At 35.1% G+C, this 13,988-nt stretch overlaps 1 protein-coding gene across 4 annotated transcripts in view; it reads left to right on the forward strand.

Moving 5' to 3' along the window:
* LNPK (lunapark, ER junction formation factor) overlaps positions 1-13,988 on the forward strand; it is a 74,225-nt gene that overhangs the window by 38,494 nt on the left and 21,743 nt on the right. For all 4 annotated transcript variants that reach the window (XM_047084765.1, XM_047084762.1, XM_047084763.1 and 1 more), the window contains one exon: positions 13,393-13,605. In XM_047084765.1, the coding sequence (XP_046940721.1) occupies positions 13,393-13,605 (213 nt within the window). The remainder of the gene's footprint in view (positions 1-13,392; positions 13,606-13,988) is intronic.

A 13,988-nucleotide genomic window follows, 5' to 3' on the forward strand; every position in this document is an offset into this window, starting at 1 on the left:
TTTTAGAACTTTCAGAAGTCAATTCTTTTATAAATGTCCACAGAGACCATTGGTACTAAATAAGCCATAATACTTTTAGGTTTTCTTTTTCTTCTTTTTTTTTTTTTAGTTTTTTTTTTTAAATGTTTATTTTTGAGAGAGAGAGAGAATGAGCAGGGGAGGGCCAGAGAGAAGGAGACACAGAACTGGAAGTGGGCTCCAGGCTCCGCCTCCGCTGTCAACACAGAGTCTGCCATGGGGCTTGAACTCATGAAATGTGAGATCACGGTCTGAGCCAAAGTCAGAGGCTTAACTGACTGAGCCACCCAGGTGCCCCAGTTTTAGGTTTTCTGATTGGCAGGGCTATATGGGAAGAATCCCACCCTCTCCCATTTTCTATAAGTAGGATTTTGGTTTATAGAAATAGAAGCCTGATATTTTGATGAATATAATAAGTTTACATATGATTAAAATAAGTCATAGATACTTGCACTGAAACTCCTGCCTTCATAATACGTTTAAATTTTTCTACAACTTACACTTGTTTTTAGTAATTTTAAATGTTTCTTAAAATGTTTTTATTTATTTTTGAGAGAGAGACAGAGTCTAAGCAGGGGAGGGCCAGAGAGATAGGGAGACACAGAATCCGAAACAGGCTCCAGGCTCTGAGCTGTCAGCACAGAGCCCAGTGTGGGGCTCGAACTCACAAACCATGAGGTCATGACCTGAGCTGAAGTCAGACGCTTAACTGACTGAGCAACCCAGGTACCCCCTTTGTAGTAATTTTAAAAAGAGTGTTCGGTCTATAGGCCAGGTTTCTATAATTTTTACAGTATTTTGTGTAACTGGTACTAACGTTTCAAAACTACTTCTTAAATAACCTTAGGAAATTTTTAAAATGTGATATTTTGCAGAAAGCTGATGCTGTTACTTAAAAAAATCTGCTCTTTTCTCTCATTAAAAAAAAGAGGTATGAACCCTTTACTGACATTCTTAAGTATTTAATAATATTTAGGCAACATAATTTCCTTGAAGAATTTAAATTTATTTTTCCTTAGAAGCCTTTGAAACTCAAATACATTTTTTCCTTTTGATGTCATATTGTAGTCATAGAAAAACCATTGCTGGTCTCTGCTGTGGATTCCTGTGGTACTGCTTTTGGATATCCTTTTAGCCTTTTAGGGAGAATTAACCACTAGTTATAAGATAAATGAATTGTTTGTTTGTTTCTTTCTTTATTTAAAAAATTTTTTTTAACATTCATTAAAAAAAATTTTTTTTAAGTTTATTTATTTTTGACAGAGACAGAGTGCGAGCATGAGCTGGGGAGGTGCAAAGAGAGAGAGGGAGACACAGAATCCAAAGCAGGCTCCAGGCTCCAAGCCGTCAGCACAGAGCCTGACACGGGGCTTGAACTCGCGCACTGTGAGATCATGACGTGGGCCAAAGTTGGACACTTAACCAACTGAGCCACCCAGGTGCCCCAAATGCTTATTCGTTTTTGAGAGACAGAGAGAGACAGATCATGAGCGGGGAAGGGGCAGAGAAAGGGAGACACAGAATCCGAAGCACACTCGAGGCTCTGAGCTGTCAGCACAGAGCCCAACGCGGGGTTCGAACTCACAAACTGCAAGATCATGACCTGAGCTGAAGTCGGTTGCTCAACCGACTGAGCCACCCAGGTGCCCCATACATGAATTGTTTATTTAAAAGAACATGTTAAATAATTCTTATGTGCAAATACCATGAGGAGTACAGAGATGAATATAATACGGTTTTCAACCTTAAGAAGCGTATAAGCTTTTTTTTTTTTTCCTCTTAAAAGTATTTCTTCTGGAGGGTCCTATTGTAGTATTACTAGTTCTTCATCTGCAGTAATTAATTGCTGTTTGGAGTTTTTTCCTTATTGAAAAAAATTCTAAACTATATCTCAACTTCATTCTACTTTTTGAGAATTATAATTGAGTTTTGTTGTTTAATCCTTTCAAATCTCTTTTAGGTTTCTATTATTGTGTAGGTGACTTAGTCATACATTTTATTTATGTTTAAGTTCTCTGTTCCTGTGATTTAGTCAAATATTTATGTCTTTGCTTTTACCATTGTTCGTTCGTTCTTTCCTTCCTTCTCCTCCTTCTCTCCCTCTTTTCCTTCCTTTCCTTTCTTTTACCTGTTTCTGAACTGAAATAGGTAGGGGAAAAATATATATGTGCATATATATATATATGTGCAAAAATATATGAGTATATATGTGCATAAATGGTGCTTGAATAGATTTGCTCCCAAATCAAATTGAATTGTGCTGTTCTTATTTGAATCTAACTCTCTTGCATGATTGCTGAACCAGAACTGTGATTCACGTGTAGTAGATATATTTCTTTTATTTCTTATTACTTAGTATTAATAATATATATTATACTGAGATTGATTATAAAATTTGAGAATAGTATTCTTTGGTTTTCTTAGGTTTCGCATTAAAAGGAATGTAATATTTACTGGGAACAATACTAACCTGACCTTCACCTTCTTTTTAATAAATTTAATGTTTTAGAATATTTTTAGATTTACAGAAAAATTACCAACCTAGTACAAAGAATTCCCATATACCTTTGTACCAAGTTTTCCCTGTTAACATCTTACATTAGCATAGTACATTTGTTAAAGGTAATGAGCCAATATTGATTCACTATTAAAAGTCCACATAGCTTATTCAGATTTCCTTAGTTTTTTATTTATTTATTATTTATTTATTTATTTATTTTTAATGTTCTTTTTATGTTTCAGGATCTCATCCAGGATATACCACATTGCATTTAGTTGACTTGTCTTCTTAGGCTTTTTTGGCTGTGCTCGTTTCTCAGACTTGTTTTTCATGACCTTGACAGTATTAGTCTTGACCCTTTTTTATAAGGAATTTTTATCAGTGGGTGCTTAATATTAGAAAATCAGGGTAATCATTTGATATGAAGAAATAAATTAACATAAAAGGTAGATCTATATGTATATATACATATTTACATTTAATAGAATGATAACGGTACTTAGAATCTTAGCATTCATTCTAGTTCTGTAGAAATCATAGACTGAGAGATGGGAAGACTTTGTTCTTAGTAGATTAAAAAGTAGTAAAGTTTGGAATTAATGAAAAATGATATTTGCAAGTATAATTTTCTGAATAGATTCTATAGGATAAAGAAATCTAGATATTTGGGGTTGGTAAGAAATTTGTGTGCTATTGGGAATGGCCTATAAGACATGGAATAATTGATGATGGAGAGAGTGGGGACAATTGGTAGAGAGTCTGTAAGGAGGCAAGAAGGAATGGGATTTAGTGTACAAGTGCAGGAGTTGGCTTTCGATACGAGCGTGCATAGTTCATCAATAATAAGGGAAGACAGAGAACATGGGCAGATACAACTAGGTAGTGAGAATTGTCTTCTGATTGTATCTATTTTCTTAATGAGAGTGAGAATGGGGGAGACATTGTTGGGGCCCTGAAGAGAATATATAAAATAGGTCTCTAGGAGACTAAGAGAGTAAATGGATTAGGAAAATGTAGGAATGCCAGGGGACACTAAAGTCCACTTAAAGTTAACAGTCACGAATTTAAAGCATGGTTGTGCATGTTTTCCTGTTGTTTAGCTGTATGGGTAGAGGCATGGAGTAGGAAGAGAGTTGGTTTTAACCAGGGTTGGGGTTTTGACTAATGGATTAAATAAAGTGATAAAGGGGCAGGGTGGTGAAATTGTTTGCAAGGGAGTGATTATGACAATATATTGTAGAATCTAAGATGATCATGAGGGAAGTAAAGACATGAGAGGCGGGTGATGGACATCAAAGGTATTGGTAGTAGTGATACAGGTGTCTGAACTACAAGATCTCTTTTATATGGCTCTTGACCTTAGAATTGGTTTTACATTTTTAAAGTGTTCTAAAAAATAAGAAAGAAGAATAAGAATATCCAACTGAAGCTGTATGTGGTCCACAAAGCCTAAGATATTTACTATGTAACCCTTTACAAAAGTTGGCTGACCCCTTTAATAACTAATGGATTATAGATCTCCCCTTGGAGTTGAAAGAATAATTGAGAAATTAAGCTGGAAGGGTAACTGTGCTTTCAGAGTGGGATGCTTGAACTTGAAAATGGTGCAGTTACCTTTAATGGCAAAGTTCTAAGATTAAGTTATGACCATAAATTCTTAACAGACTTTCTTATATTTGTTTCAAAAGGAAGTCACCTAAACATTCTTTTTTACCTTTGTACATAACCCTGCATCTCTACTAATGACATTAACAAAAGAAAAGTCAATTGTATTCTGCCACAGCTAAATTTGAAATCAATAAGTATTGCAGAAAAATTTAATGGCTCTAGCAAATGGATTATAACTTCTTAAGTAGGTTTTTAGAATTTACTCACTTGTGTTATGTGGCATATGTGGAAGATTAAAGTAGAAATCACTGTTTTTGATCTTGATAGCAAAGGGAACGATACTTCATGTTTTACTGTTTTTTGAGGTGTATGTTTGATTAAAAAATCTGGAAAACACTTGTAAAATAGTAAATTTACTTTTTGGGATGTTCTTAAGTGTCATATCTATACTGTTGCAGTTATCTATTTTTTTAATGTTCATTTATTTATTTTAAGAGAGAGAGAGAGAGTGGGGGAGGTTCAGAGAGAGAGGGAGAGAGAGAATCGTAAGCAGGCTGCATGCTGTCAGCACAGAGCCCGATAGAGGGCTCGGTCTCACGAACCGTGAGATCATGACCTGAGCCAAAATCAAGAGTCTGACACTTAACCGACTGAACCACCCAGGCGCCCCACACAGCTATCTATTGAATAACAAACCACCCCAAAACTTAGTGGCTCACAACAACATTCATTTGTTTTGCTCATGAATTTTCAGTGTTGGCAAGGTTTGACAGAGACTGAGCATCTCTGCCTCACATCTTTTGGATCTACCTGATTGGGCCTGGAAGATCTACTACCAGGATGGCTTACTCACATGGCTGACAAGTTGGTGCTGGCTGTTAGTTCCTCTCTGCATGGAGTTCTCTCATGGGGTCACTTGGGCTTGCTCCAACATGGTGGCTGGATTCTAAGAGCAAGCGGCCCAAGAGACAAAAAGTAGTCCTGAAAACTGGCGCATTTATATTCTCTTGGTCAAACAGGAACAGATTCAAGGGAGGGGACATAGACGTCCTCCATCCCCCATTTGATGGCAGGCAAACCAAAGCATCCTGGGCTTGTATTTTAAAACTGCCACGTGTGCCTTAATACAGGTAACAAAGGCATTTATGTCTCCATCCATTTTTCAGTGTTCGTCTTAAATGCCCCATTCCCATGAACCCTTCCTTCATCCCATCACCGAGTTTAATCTCCCCATTCTTGGGCCCTCTATGGCACTTTGTTGGTTCCTTTTTTATGGCACTTACCTGCTGTTTCATGATTTTTGTGTGATCTTTGCTTGCCACCTCTGTGTGCAACTCTGCATTCCATTCAGTGGTGCTTTACTCAGAGTGGTTGCTTAATAAACGTGCTGAGTTGAAGGAAATAAAAGAAAACTTTTTCTTAGAATTAACAAATTGTGTTTAAATGTTGTAAAATAATAATTTACCAAATGGGATGTTGGTGAGCTGCCAGGTGCAGGTTGTTTAAAGTTGAAAGAGGTAGGAGACTAAGTAGAAATAAACCATCAAGGTGATGAAAAAAGTAAATGTTGAGATAAAGAATTATAAAGCAAAACATTTTTTTTTTAATGTTTATATATTTTGGGGGAGAGAGAGCGAGCATGACCATGAGTGGGAGAGGGGCAGAGAGAGAGGGAGAGAGAATCCCAAGCAGGCTCCACACTGTCAGCACAGAGCCCCAAGCAGGGCTTGAACCCATGAACCATGAGATCATGACCTGAGCCGAAATCAAGAGTTGGATGCCCAACTGACTGAGCTTCCCAGGTGTCGCCAAACATCCTCTTTTCAACTGAAGTACGATTGACATACAACATTATATTAGTTTTAAGTGTACAACATAGTGATTTGACAATTGTGTACATTAGCTTTCCAAGCTAAGTGTAGCTACCGTCTGTCACCATACAAAGTTCTTGCAATATTGTGGACTGTATTTCCTATGGTGTACTTTTCATCCCAGTGGCTTACTTGTTTTATAATTGTAAATTTGTATCCCTTAAGCACCTTCACCTATTTTGCCCATCCCTCTATCCTCCCCTCTTCTCTGGCAACCACCAGTTTGTTGTCTGTATTTATGAGTCTATTTTTTATTTTGTTTGTTCATTTTATTTATTTATTTATTTATTTATTTATTTATTTATTTATTTATTTTAATTTAGTTTTTATTTTAGTGCAAGTGGGAGATGGAGAGAGAGAGAGAGAGAATCTTAAGCAGGCTCCCCTGAGCCAAGATCAAGAGTTGGATTCTCAACTGACTGAGCCACCCAGGCATCCCTGTTTATTTTTTTTAGATTTCACATTATAAGTGAAATTACATGGTTCTTGTCTTTTTTCTGTCTGACTTATTTCACTTAGCTTTATACCCTGTGTGTCCATCCATGTTGTTGCTAATGACAAGTTCTCACCCCTTTTTATGGCTGAATAATATTCCATTATATGTATAGATGTGTGTGTGTGTGTGTGTGTGTGTGTGTGTGTGTGTGTGTGTGTAAATGGCACATCTTGATCCATTCATCTGTTGATGGACACTTAGGTTGCTTCCATATCTTGTTTATTGTAAATAATGATGCATTGAACATAAGGGTGTATTTAACTTTTCAAATTAGTGTTTTTGTTTTTCTCTGGTAAGTACTCAGAAGTGGAAGTTGTATGGTATTTCTACTTTTAAATTTTTAATTTTTAAGGAAGCTCCATACTGTTTTTCATAGTGATTGCATCAATTTACATTCCTACCAATATTGTAGAAAGGTTCCCTTTCTTCCACATCCTTGCCAACACCTGTTATTTCTTGTCTTTTTGGTACTAGCCATTCTGACTAGTATGTGGTGATATCTCACAGTGGCATTGATATTCATATCCCTGATGATTAGTGATGTTGAGTTTCTTTTCATGTGTCTGTTGGCCATCTTTGTGTCTTCTTTGGAAAAACATCTAGTCATGTTCTCTGCCTGTTTTTAAATTGGATTATTTGTTTATAAAATAATATAAGAAAATATATTATTAATTTAAAAAGCAGAACAACACAAATAGTAAACTACAGGCTGTCAAGTGGCATATGTGATTAGCATATTTTCTGCTTGAAGTTGGCTTTTTTTGTATGGTCTCCTGAAGTTAGACTGAAATTCTCAATGAAGCAGGCAACACAAATTCAGCTGATTAACAATCTTAATTCTATCTGCAATCTTAATTCCTCTTTCATGTGACATAACATTTATAGGTTCTGAGGATGAGAATGTGCATATGTGTGGGAGGCCATTTTTCTGCCTACTATACCATCTAAGTTGGATAACAGGCAGTTGGAAATTTAATCTTGAAATGCAAGTGGAAAGTAAATTTATTTCACAGATGTTTATTAAGCTCACACTCTGTGCTAATTACTTACCAAATCCTGGGGCTACTAAGATGCAGTTCCTGTCTAGGAGCTCTTGGTTCAAAAGGGTGCGCTCATGTAAATAATCTTAACGTATTAAGGACCACAATGAAGGTGGTAGGTACAAATCACAATGCATTATAAATTTTAGTAACAATGTGCCTTGAGAACACACTGGGATAGGACTGTTCAGGTCTACTTCACATGCAAAGATAAGAAGAGGGAAACAATGGGGTACCTTAAGAGACTGCAAATAGTGCTGTATGCCCCAAAAAAGGGAGGTAGTGTTTATGTGAGGGAAGGATGATCATGAAGCATTTTGTATACAACATTCTGGAGTTTGGGACTTTATTGTATATGTGACATGGAAAGCCACTGAGGCTTTGCATTTTAGAAAGAACACTTTTTTTTTTTTTTTTTTTTTTGTAATATGGAGAATGGATTTGGAGAGAACAAGGTTGAAGACATGGAGATGGATTAGGATATAATCTAATATAGGTAAGAGATAAAGGCCTACAGGATATAAAGTTGTGGCAAAGGAGTTGAAGAAGAAGAGATTTAAGAGATAATTAAGATTTAAGATTAGATTGACAAGATTTTATGACAATTAGATTTGGAAAGTGGGGAGTGGGAAGAGGGGTCCAGATATCACCTAGGTTTTTGGCAACTGGTTAGATGTTTTAAGCAAGATAAGCATAAGACTTGGAGTAGTACGTTTGTGTAGAAGATAATGGATTTGCTTTTGGATTTGTTGAGTCAAGTGACATCTAAGTGGTATGGTTTACAGGTAATTGATTATTTCATATGAAGCTCAGGAAGAAGGTTAAGGTTATAGGTACAGATTAGGAACGATTGGGACGTATAGATGATAGTTATTCAAACCATGGGATTGAGTGAAATTGCCCAGGGAGAGAAAACAGAGTAAGAAGGCCTATGGCAGAACTCCAGGGAATATTAACATTTAAGGGTAGATGGCAAAAGGAGGAGCCCAGGAAAAAGAAGGAATGATTAAAGTTAAAAGCAGAACTAAACTGGCATCTAGAAAGTTGAAGTGTAGTTAGGGATGCATCTGCTGTCATAGTCTGCAAAGGGTCAGGTGAGTAGAAGACTAGTGAGGCCATTGAATCTGATAAGTTATAACAGAGTTGAGGGCATTGTTGTAATAAACACTGGGATGTGTATCCTGCCTCCATCTCTTATTTTACTGTGAGAATTTGCAAGTTGCTTAGCTTTTGAGCTTTAGTTTCTTCTTTTGAAAACTAAGGATAAGAATTATCTCAAAGAGTTGGTTTAAATATTAGATGAAATTAGTAAACTCACATTAATCACCTAGTGTAGTTCCTAGTAGATAATAGGGATTTCTTAAAGAGTAGCTGTTAACAGTAATGGTGTAGGTTTGTTGGTAACCAAAGCAATGGTGTCTTCAGTGGTAAGTGGTAAGTGATATTGTAGCTAAGAAAGACAAAAAACAGATTGTGTTGGGTTGAGAAGTGAAATGTTGGGGAAGTTTTTCTTCCCTCCCAAAAGCTTTGCCTCTATGGGAAGGAAGAGGTTATGGAGTAATTTTGTTGTTAAAAGGCATCCACCTATTGAGAAAACAATCTAAGTGGAGAAATAGGGCAGAGGCTGAGTTTAAAGTAGCTTAGCATGAGTAGGATATGTAGAAGATGGTACAGTGAATATAGAGTTCAGAAAATTTTGAAAGTAAAAGAGATGTCAGATCCATGGTCTTTATTATTTTGATTTTTTAAAGGAATCATATAAATTTAAACATTAGAGACCAGAATTTATATACATTTAACAATGGAAATTCTCCTGAAGATATATCCCTTATGTCTCACAGAACTACATTTAGTAATCACTTACAAAGAGCCTTATTCACCCCCAATTTAAAAATCTCCACATTTACATATGTGAATCATTCAAAAGCTTTTTCTTGACACTTTTTCTTATGAGGCTTAGAACTGGACACAGTGTTCAGAAAACCTTTGACCAGTGCTAGGGAAAATATGAGGATCATCTTTGTAGTTTTGCCAACACTCTTTAAAGAAATTTGAAACCCAGAGTAGATAAAAGACTTTTTATCTACATAAGGAACTGGTGGTATCACTAGGATGAAAATCCAGGTCTCCTAACTATAATATGGTATTCTTCCTATTCCAGCTTACTACCGAAATGAAGACAAAACCCTCTACATGTAAAGAATCAGTATTTAAAAATCTGATAAATCAGAATTATTTGATTTCTAGAACTTTTATCTCAAGAATTATCGATAATATGCTAGAGTTATAGATTTAAGTTTTTGCATAAATTGTGAATTTACACATTTAAGTCAGTTCACAAGTAACTTTAGGAAAACATTTAATTTGTACATTAATGTCTACATTTTATTTTTATTATGGCTTTAGAAGTTGTAGGTTGCTTAGCTTTTGATTTATTGTAATCTCTGGAAAGTTTAGATGAATACTACTAATAGTTATTGTTTATTAAGTACTTATTAAGTACTTGTGCTTTGGTTAAGCCCTTTGTGTTGCTTATCTCATTTAATCTTTACAACCATAAGAAGTTAAGTATTCCTATTATGAGGAAGCTGAACTGAAAGTTGTCATCAACTTGGAAAAGGTTGCATGCACATCTAATAAACAGGGTAGAGCTGAAACTTAAATCCACACAGCTTGATCCTGGTGTCTGGTTTTTGTTTTTTTTTTGTTTTTTGTTTTTTTTTTTTTTTTTTTAGTTTCAAGTTTTTATTTAAATTCCACTTAGTTAACATACAGTGTAATGTTAGTTTCAGGTATAGGATTTAGTGATTCATCACTTATATATAATACCTAGTGCTCATCACAAGTGCCGTCCTTAATATTTATCACCCATTTAACCCATTCCCCTGCCCTCCTCCCCTCCAGCAACCCTCAGTATGTTCTCTATAGATAAGGGTCTGTGTTATTGCTTGCCTCTCTTTTTTTCACCCCATCTTCATCTGTTTGTTTTTTAAATTCCATATGTGAGTGAAATCATATGGTATTTGTCTTTCTCTGACTTATTTCTGGCAGTCTATGTTTTTTAACAACTGTCTTGTTTTTTCATTATTTTAAAATTTGTTTATTGTAATGTACTGGTTTTTAATCTCATTCAGATTCTATTTGTTTCATTGGGAATTTAAAAATATAGACATGTACTCATTCTTGTTGAATGTGATTTTTATTGAATCAGTGACTGATCACAGATAGGGATGTTGAAACATCTTGTAGTGAAGACTTGAATTTATGAAACACTCTTTATGATACTTTGCCAGAATGATGTGAAATGCTTGGTAAATATTTTGGGGGGATGGTATTTTACATTTAAATGCAGGAAATGTTGAATATAACAATATAATACTTAGTTGAATACCATAAACATTTTAGAGAAATTATAATACAAAGCATTTGTGAATGGCAGGTGACTAAAAGTAGATAAATCTTAGATGTTTTAAATTGAGACTACCAGAATATTTCATAACACCTTACCAACTATAGATTGGATGTTGTACTACTAGGTACTTTCACCTATTGATATTCTAATTCTTTGTTACTTGCTTTTCCTTTGAAAACAATGACACTATGTTTTCTCCCTTTCCTGACTCTCTTATATCATTTTTCTCCCTTTTCTGCCTAAATTTAGATTTAGAAATTATTAAGCCAAGGGTCTCTTTCATGGAATGCTACACATGGTGTCCTTTGTTAACTAGCTAGTTACAGACCTCATCTTTCAGTCCTACATGGCTGATGTTAAAAGGGTACTTTAGTTAAGTGCTCCAGGGTAGATGCGCATTTAGAGGAAGCAGTTTCAAATCTTAATAGCTACTTTTAATATAGTCTAATACATGTTAAACTTTTATTTATCTGGAAGGAAAATGTCTTTTTTTGAGTTATGGTTTACCTGAAAATTGGCTGAAAAATGAGTTGCAGTACCTGATACCTTGTTTTTTAAAATCAATTCAAATGACCAAATCTTAATATAATTTCACTGATCTTAGTACCTTTTGTGTTTTTTTTTTTTTTTTTTTTTTTAAGTAGACTCTATACCCAACCTGGGGCTTGAACTCATGACCCTGAGATCAAGCATTGCATGCTCTACTGTCTGAGTCAGCCAGGTGCCCCTCAGTACTTTTTGCAGCATTTAATGGCTTTCCTAATGTGTAACCACCTCTTAAGGTGTTCCTTGTGAGTAAAAGATAATTAGGTAACCAGCTAATTTGCAAGAGATATTAGGATACAATTAGTCCAGGTAAAATCTGAAAATTTCTAAACTGCATGGAAAATCACCAAATACAAAGACAGTTCCATTTCTATAATGATGATCTGCTTGTAATTTATTATTTCAGTGGCTAGGTTAGAGACTAAATTAAGAGCCAGAGGAAAATTAGTTGGTCTCAGTAATAACACCCTAACTGGTCATTTGAAAATACTTTGTGTGAAAACACTGTCATCTGAAATATTATGGATGTATTCAGTAAATGTGAGCTATCAATACAGACATTATCTTATTTAATCCTTATTACAGTTCTATGAGTTAATATTATTATCCTGAATTTACAGATGAAGAAAAGAGGTTTAGTGAAGTTATCCCATCTAAGGTCTTGTAAAGCTGTAGGATTCTAACCAGACTTTTCTGATTACAGGGCCCAGGTTCTTAGCTGGTAGACTAGATTGTAGTAAACTGAAATCTGATGCTAGAGCTATACTTTTAGCGGCAGTGAACTTTTAATGAAAATCTTTAACTGCCAAACAGAGTCCAAACTTAAAATATTTTGCTTCTGGAAGTATGCATTTTTACCAGTCATGCCAATTGGAACTTAACTTCTTTAGTTTCAGCCTACTGTTTAAGGATTTGTGATAATTTAAGGTGATATGTAGAATTAAAAAGCGATAAGCACTTCTTTACTTGAGATCTTTCCATTGACATTCAAGTAAGATATGGTGGGAAGGGGAAATGATAGAAGTGAAATGTTATGGAGTAGGGAATTATGAAACTTTCTGTAAAGGGCCAGATAGTAAATATAGTAAATGGCTCTGACAGTCATATGATCTCTTCTCAGCTCTTCTAAAGCAGCTATAGGCAATATGTAAACAAAAAAGAGTGTTGTCATGTTTTAATAAAACTATAAAAAGGGGCAGGAGCCTGGATATGGCACATTTACCAACCCCTAATACAGAAAATCTTGTAATTTCTGCAACTAAAAGATGAGATTTATTTAGATTTATTTGTGATGATACTGTTTATGCAGAGTGGAAGTTTTCCTTTTTTGAATGTATTGACAAAAAAAATTACCAAAAGGATGTTAATAATATAAGGAGAGTGGGAATGGTACCTAATAGTAAAGAATACTTTTTCAGCATTTCTGTGACTACTTAGATTAAGTACCTCATAAATTATTTGATGATTCTAGAATATACTTCATTCATTCATTTCTTAGTTATCTTTTTTCTTATCTTGAAAAAAATCTGCCATTTTCATTAGAGTTTTCACTAATTTTAATAAACTTTCTTTCCTTCATCATAAATTAGAGAGGATTACTATAAAAAGACATGACACATAATTGGGGATGGTTTTATTTTCATTGAATTTGTTTTGAAAAGTGATACCTGTGATAGATTGAGGCTTTTTGTGTAAACATATACAGTTGGAAGTATAGGATCAGAAATGGAGTACTCTGTTATAGTCAGTTTTCAATGTACATTTTATAGATTTCTTATTATAAGAAGTCTTGACCCTAGAGATGCTTTCTGGTGCCACAAAACTTCATTAAACGTGTCATTTGTGGTATTGGCTAATACAGATATTAAATTGAAAATACACTTTTTAATTCTTATTCTCAGAGATTCGTCAGCGAACTGCAGCTCAGAGAAACCTTTCTCCAACACCAGCAAGCTCTAGCCAGGGCCCTTCTCCACAAGTTCCAGTATCTCCTGGACCACCAAAGGACAGTTCAGCCCCTGGTGGACCCCCAGAAAGAACTGTTACTCCAGCCCTATCATCAAATGTGTTACCAAGACGTCTTGGATCCCCTGCTACTTCAGTGCCTGGAATGGGTAAACAGAGCACTTAATGTTATTTACAGTTTATATTGTTTTCTCTGGTTACCAATAAAACGGGCCATTTTCAGGCAGTATGGAAATGGCATTTCATTTGGAAATAGCAGAGCAGTTATCTGATTAAGCAGGAGTTCCATATTCAATTAGCCATAACTCTTTACAGCTGGCACCTTGTGATACTGAAACCTATTTCTTGAGCTCATTTAACTGTTATGGCTTCTTTGTTTAAATGGCAATAAAACTTTGTAGTATTCTGTAGTCAACAGTATAGCATATCTTTTTATATTCAGATTTAGAATGGCTCCAGATTTATATAAAATGGGGATAGAAGAGAACACTTTTGGAATATATTCATGTTTTTTGCTGAACTCTTCACATAC

The sequence above is a fragment of the Lynx rufus genome, unplaced genomic scaffold (assembly GCF_022079265.1).
Source record: "Lynx rufus isolate CCGP_SWC_20201006 ecotype Redwood Valley unplaced genomic scaffold, mLynRuf1.p SCAF_2, whole genome shotgun sequence".
Taxonomy (NCBI): Eukaryota; Metazoa; Chordata; class Mammalia; order Carnivora; family Felidae; genus Lynx; species Lynx rufus.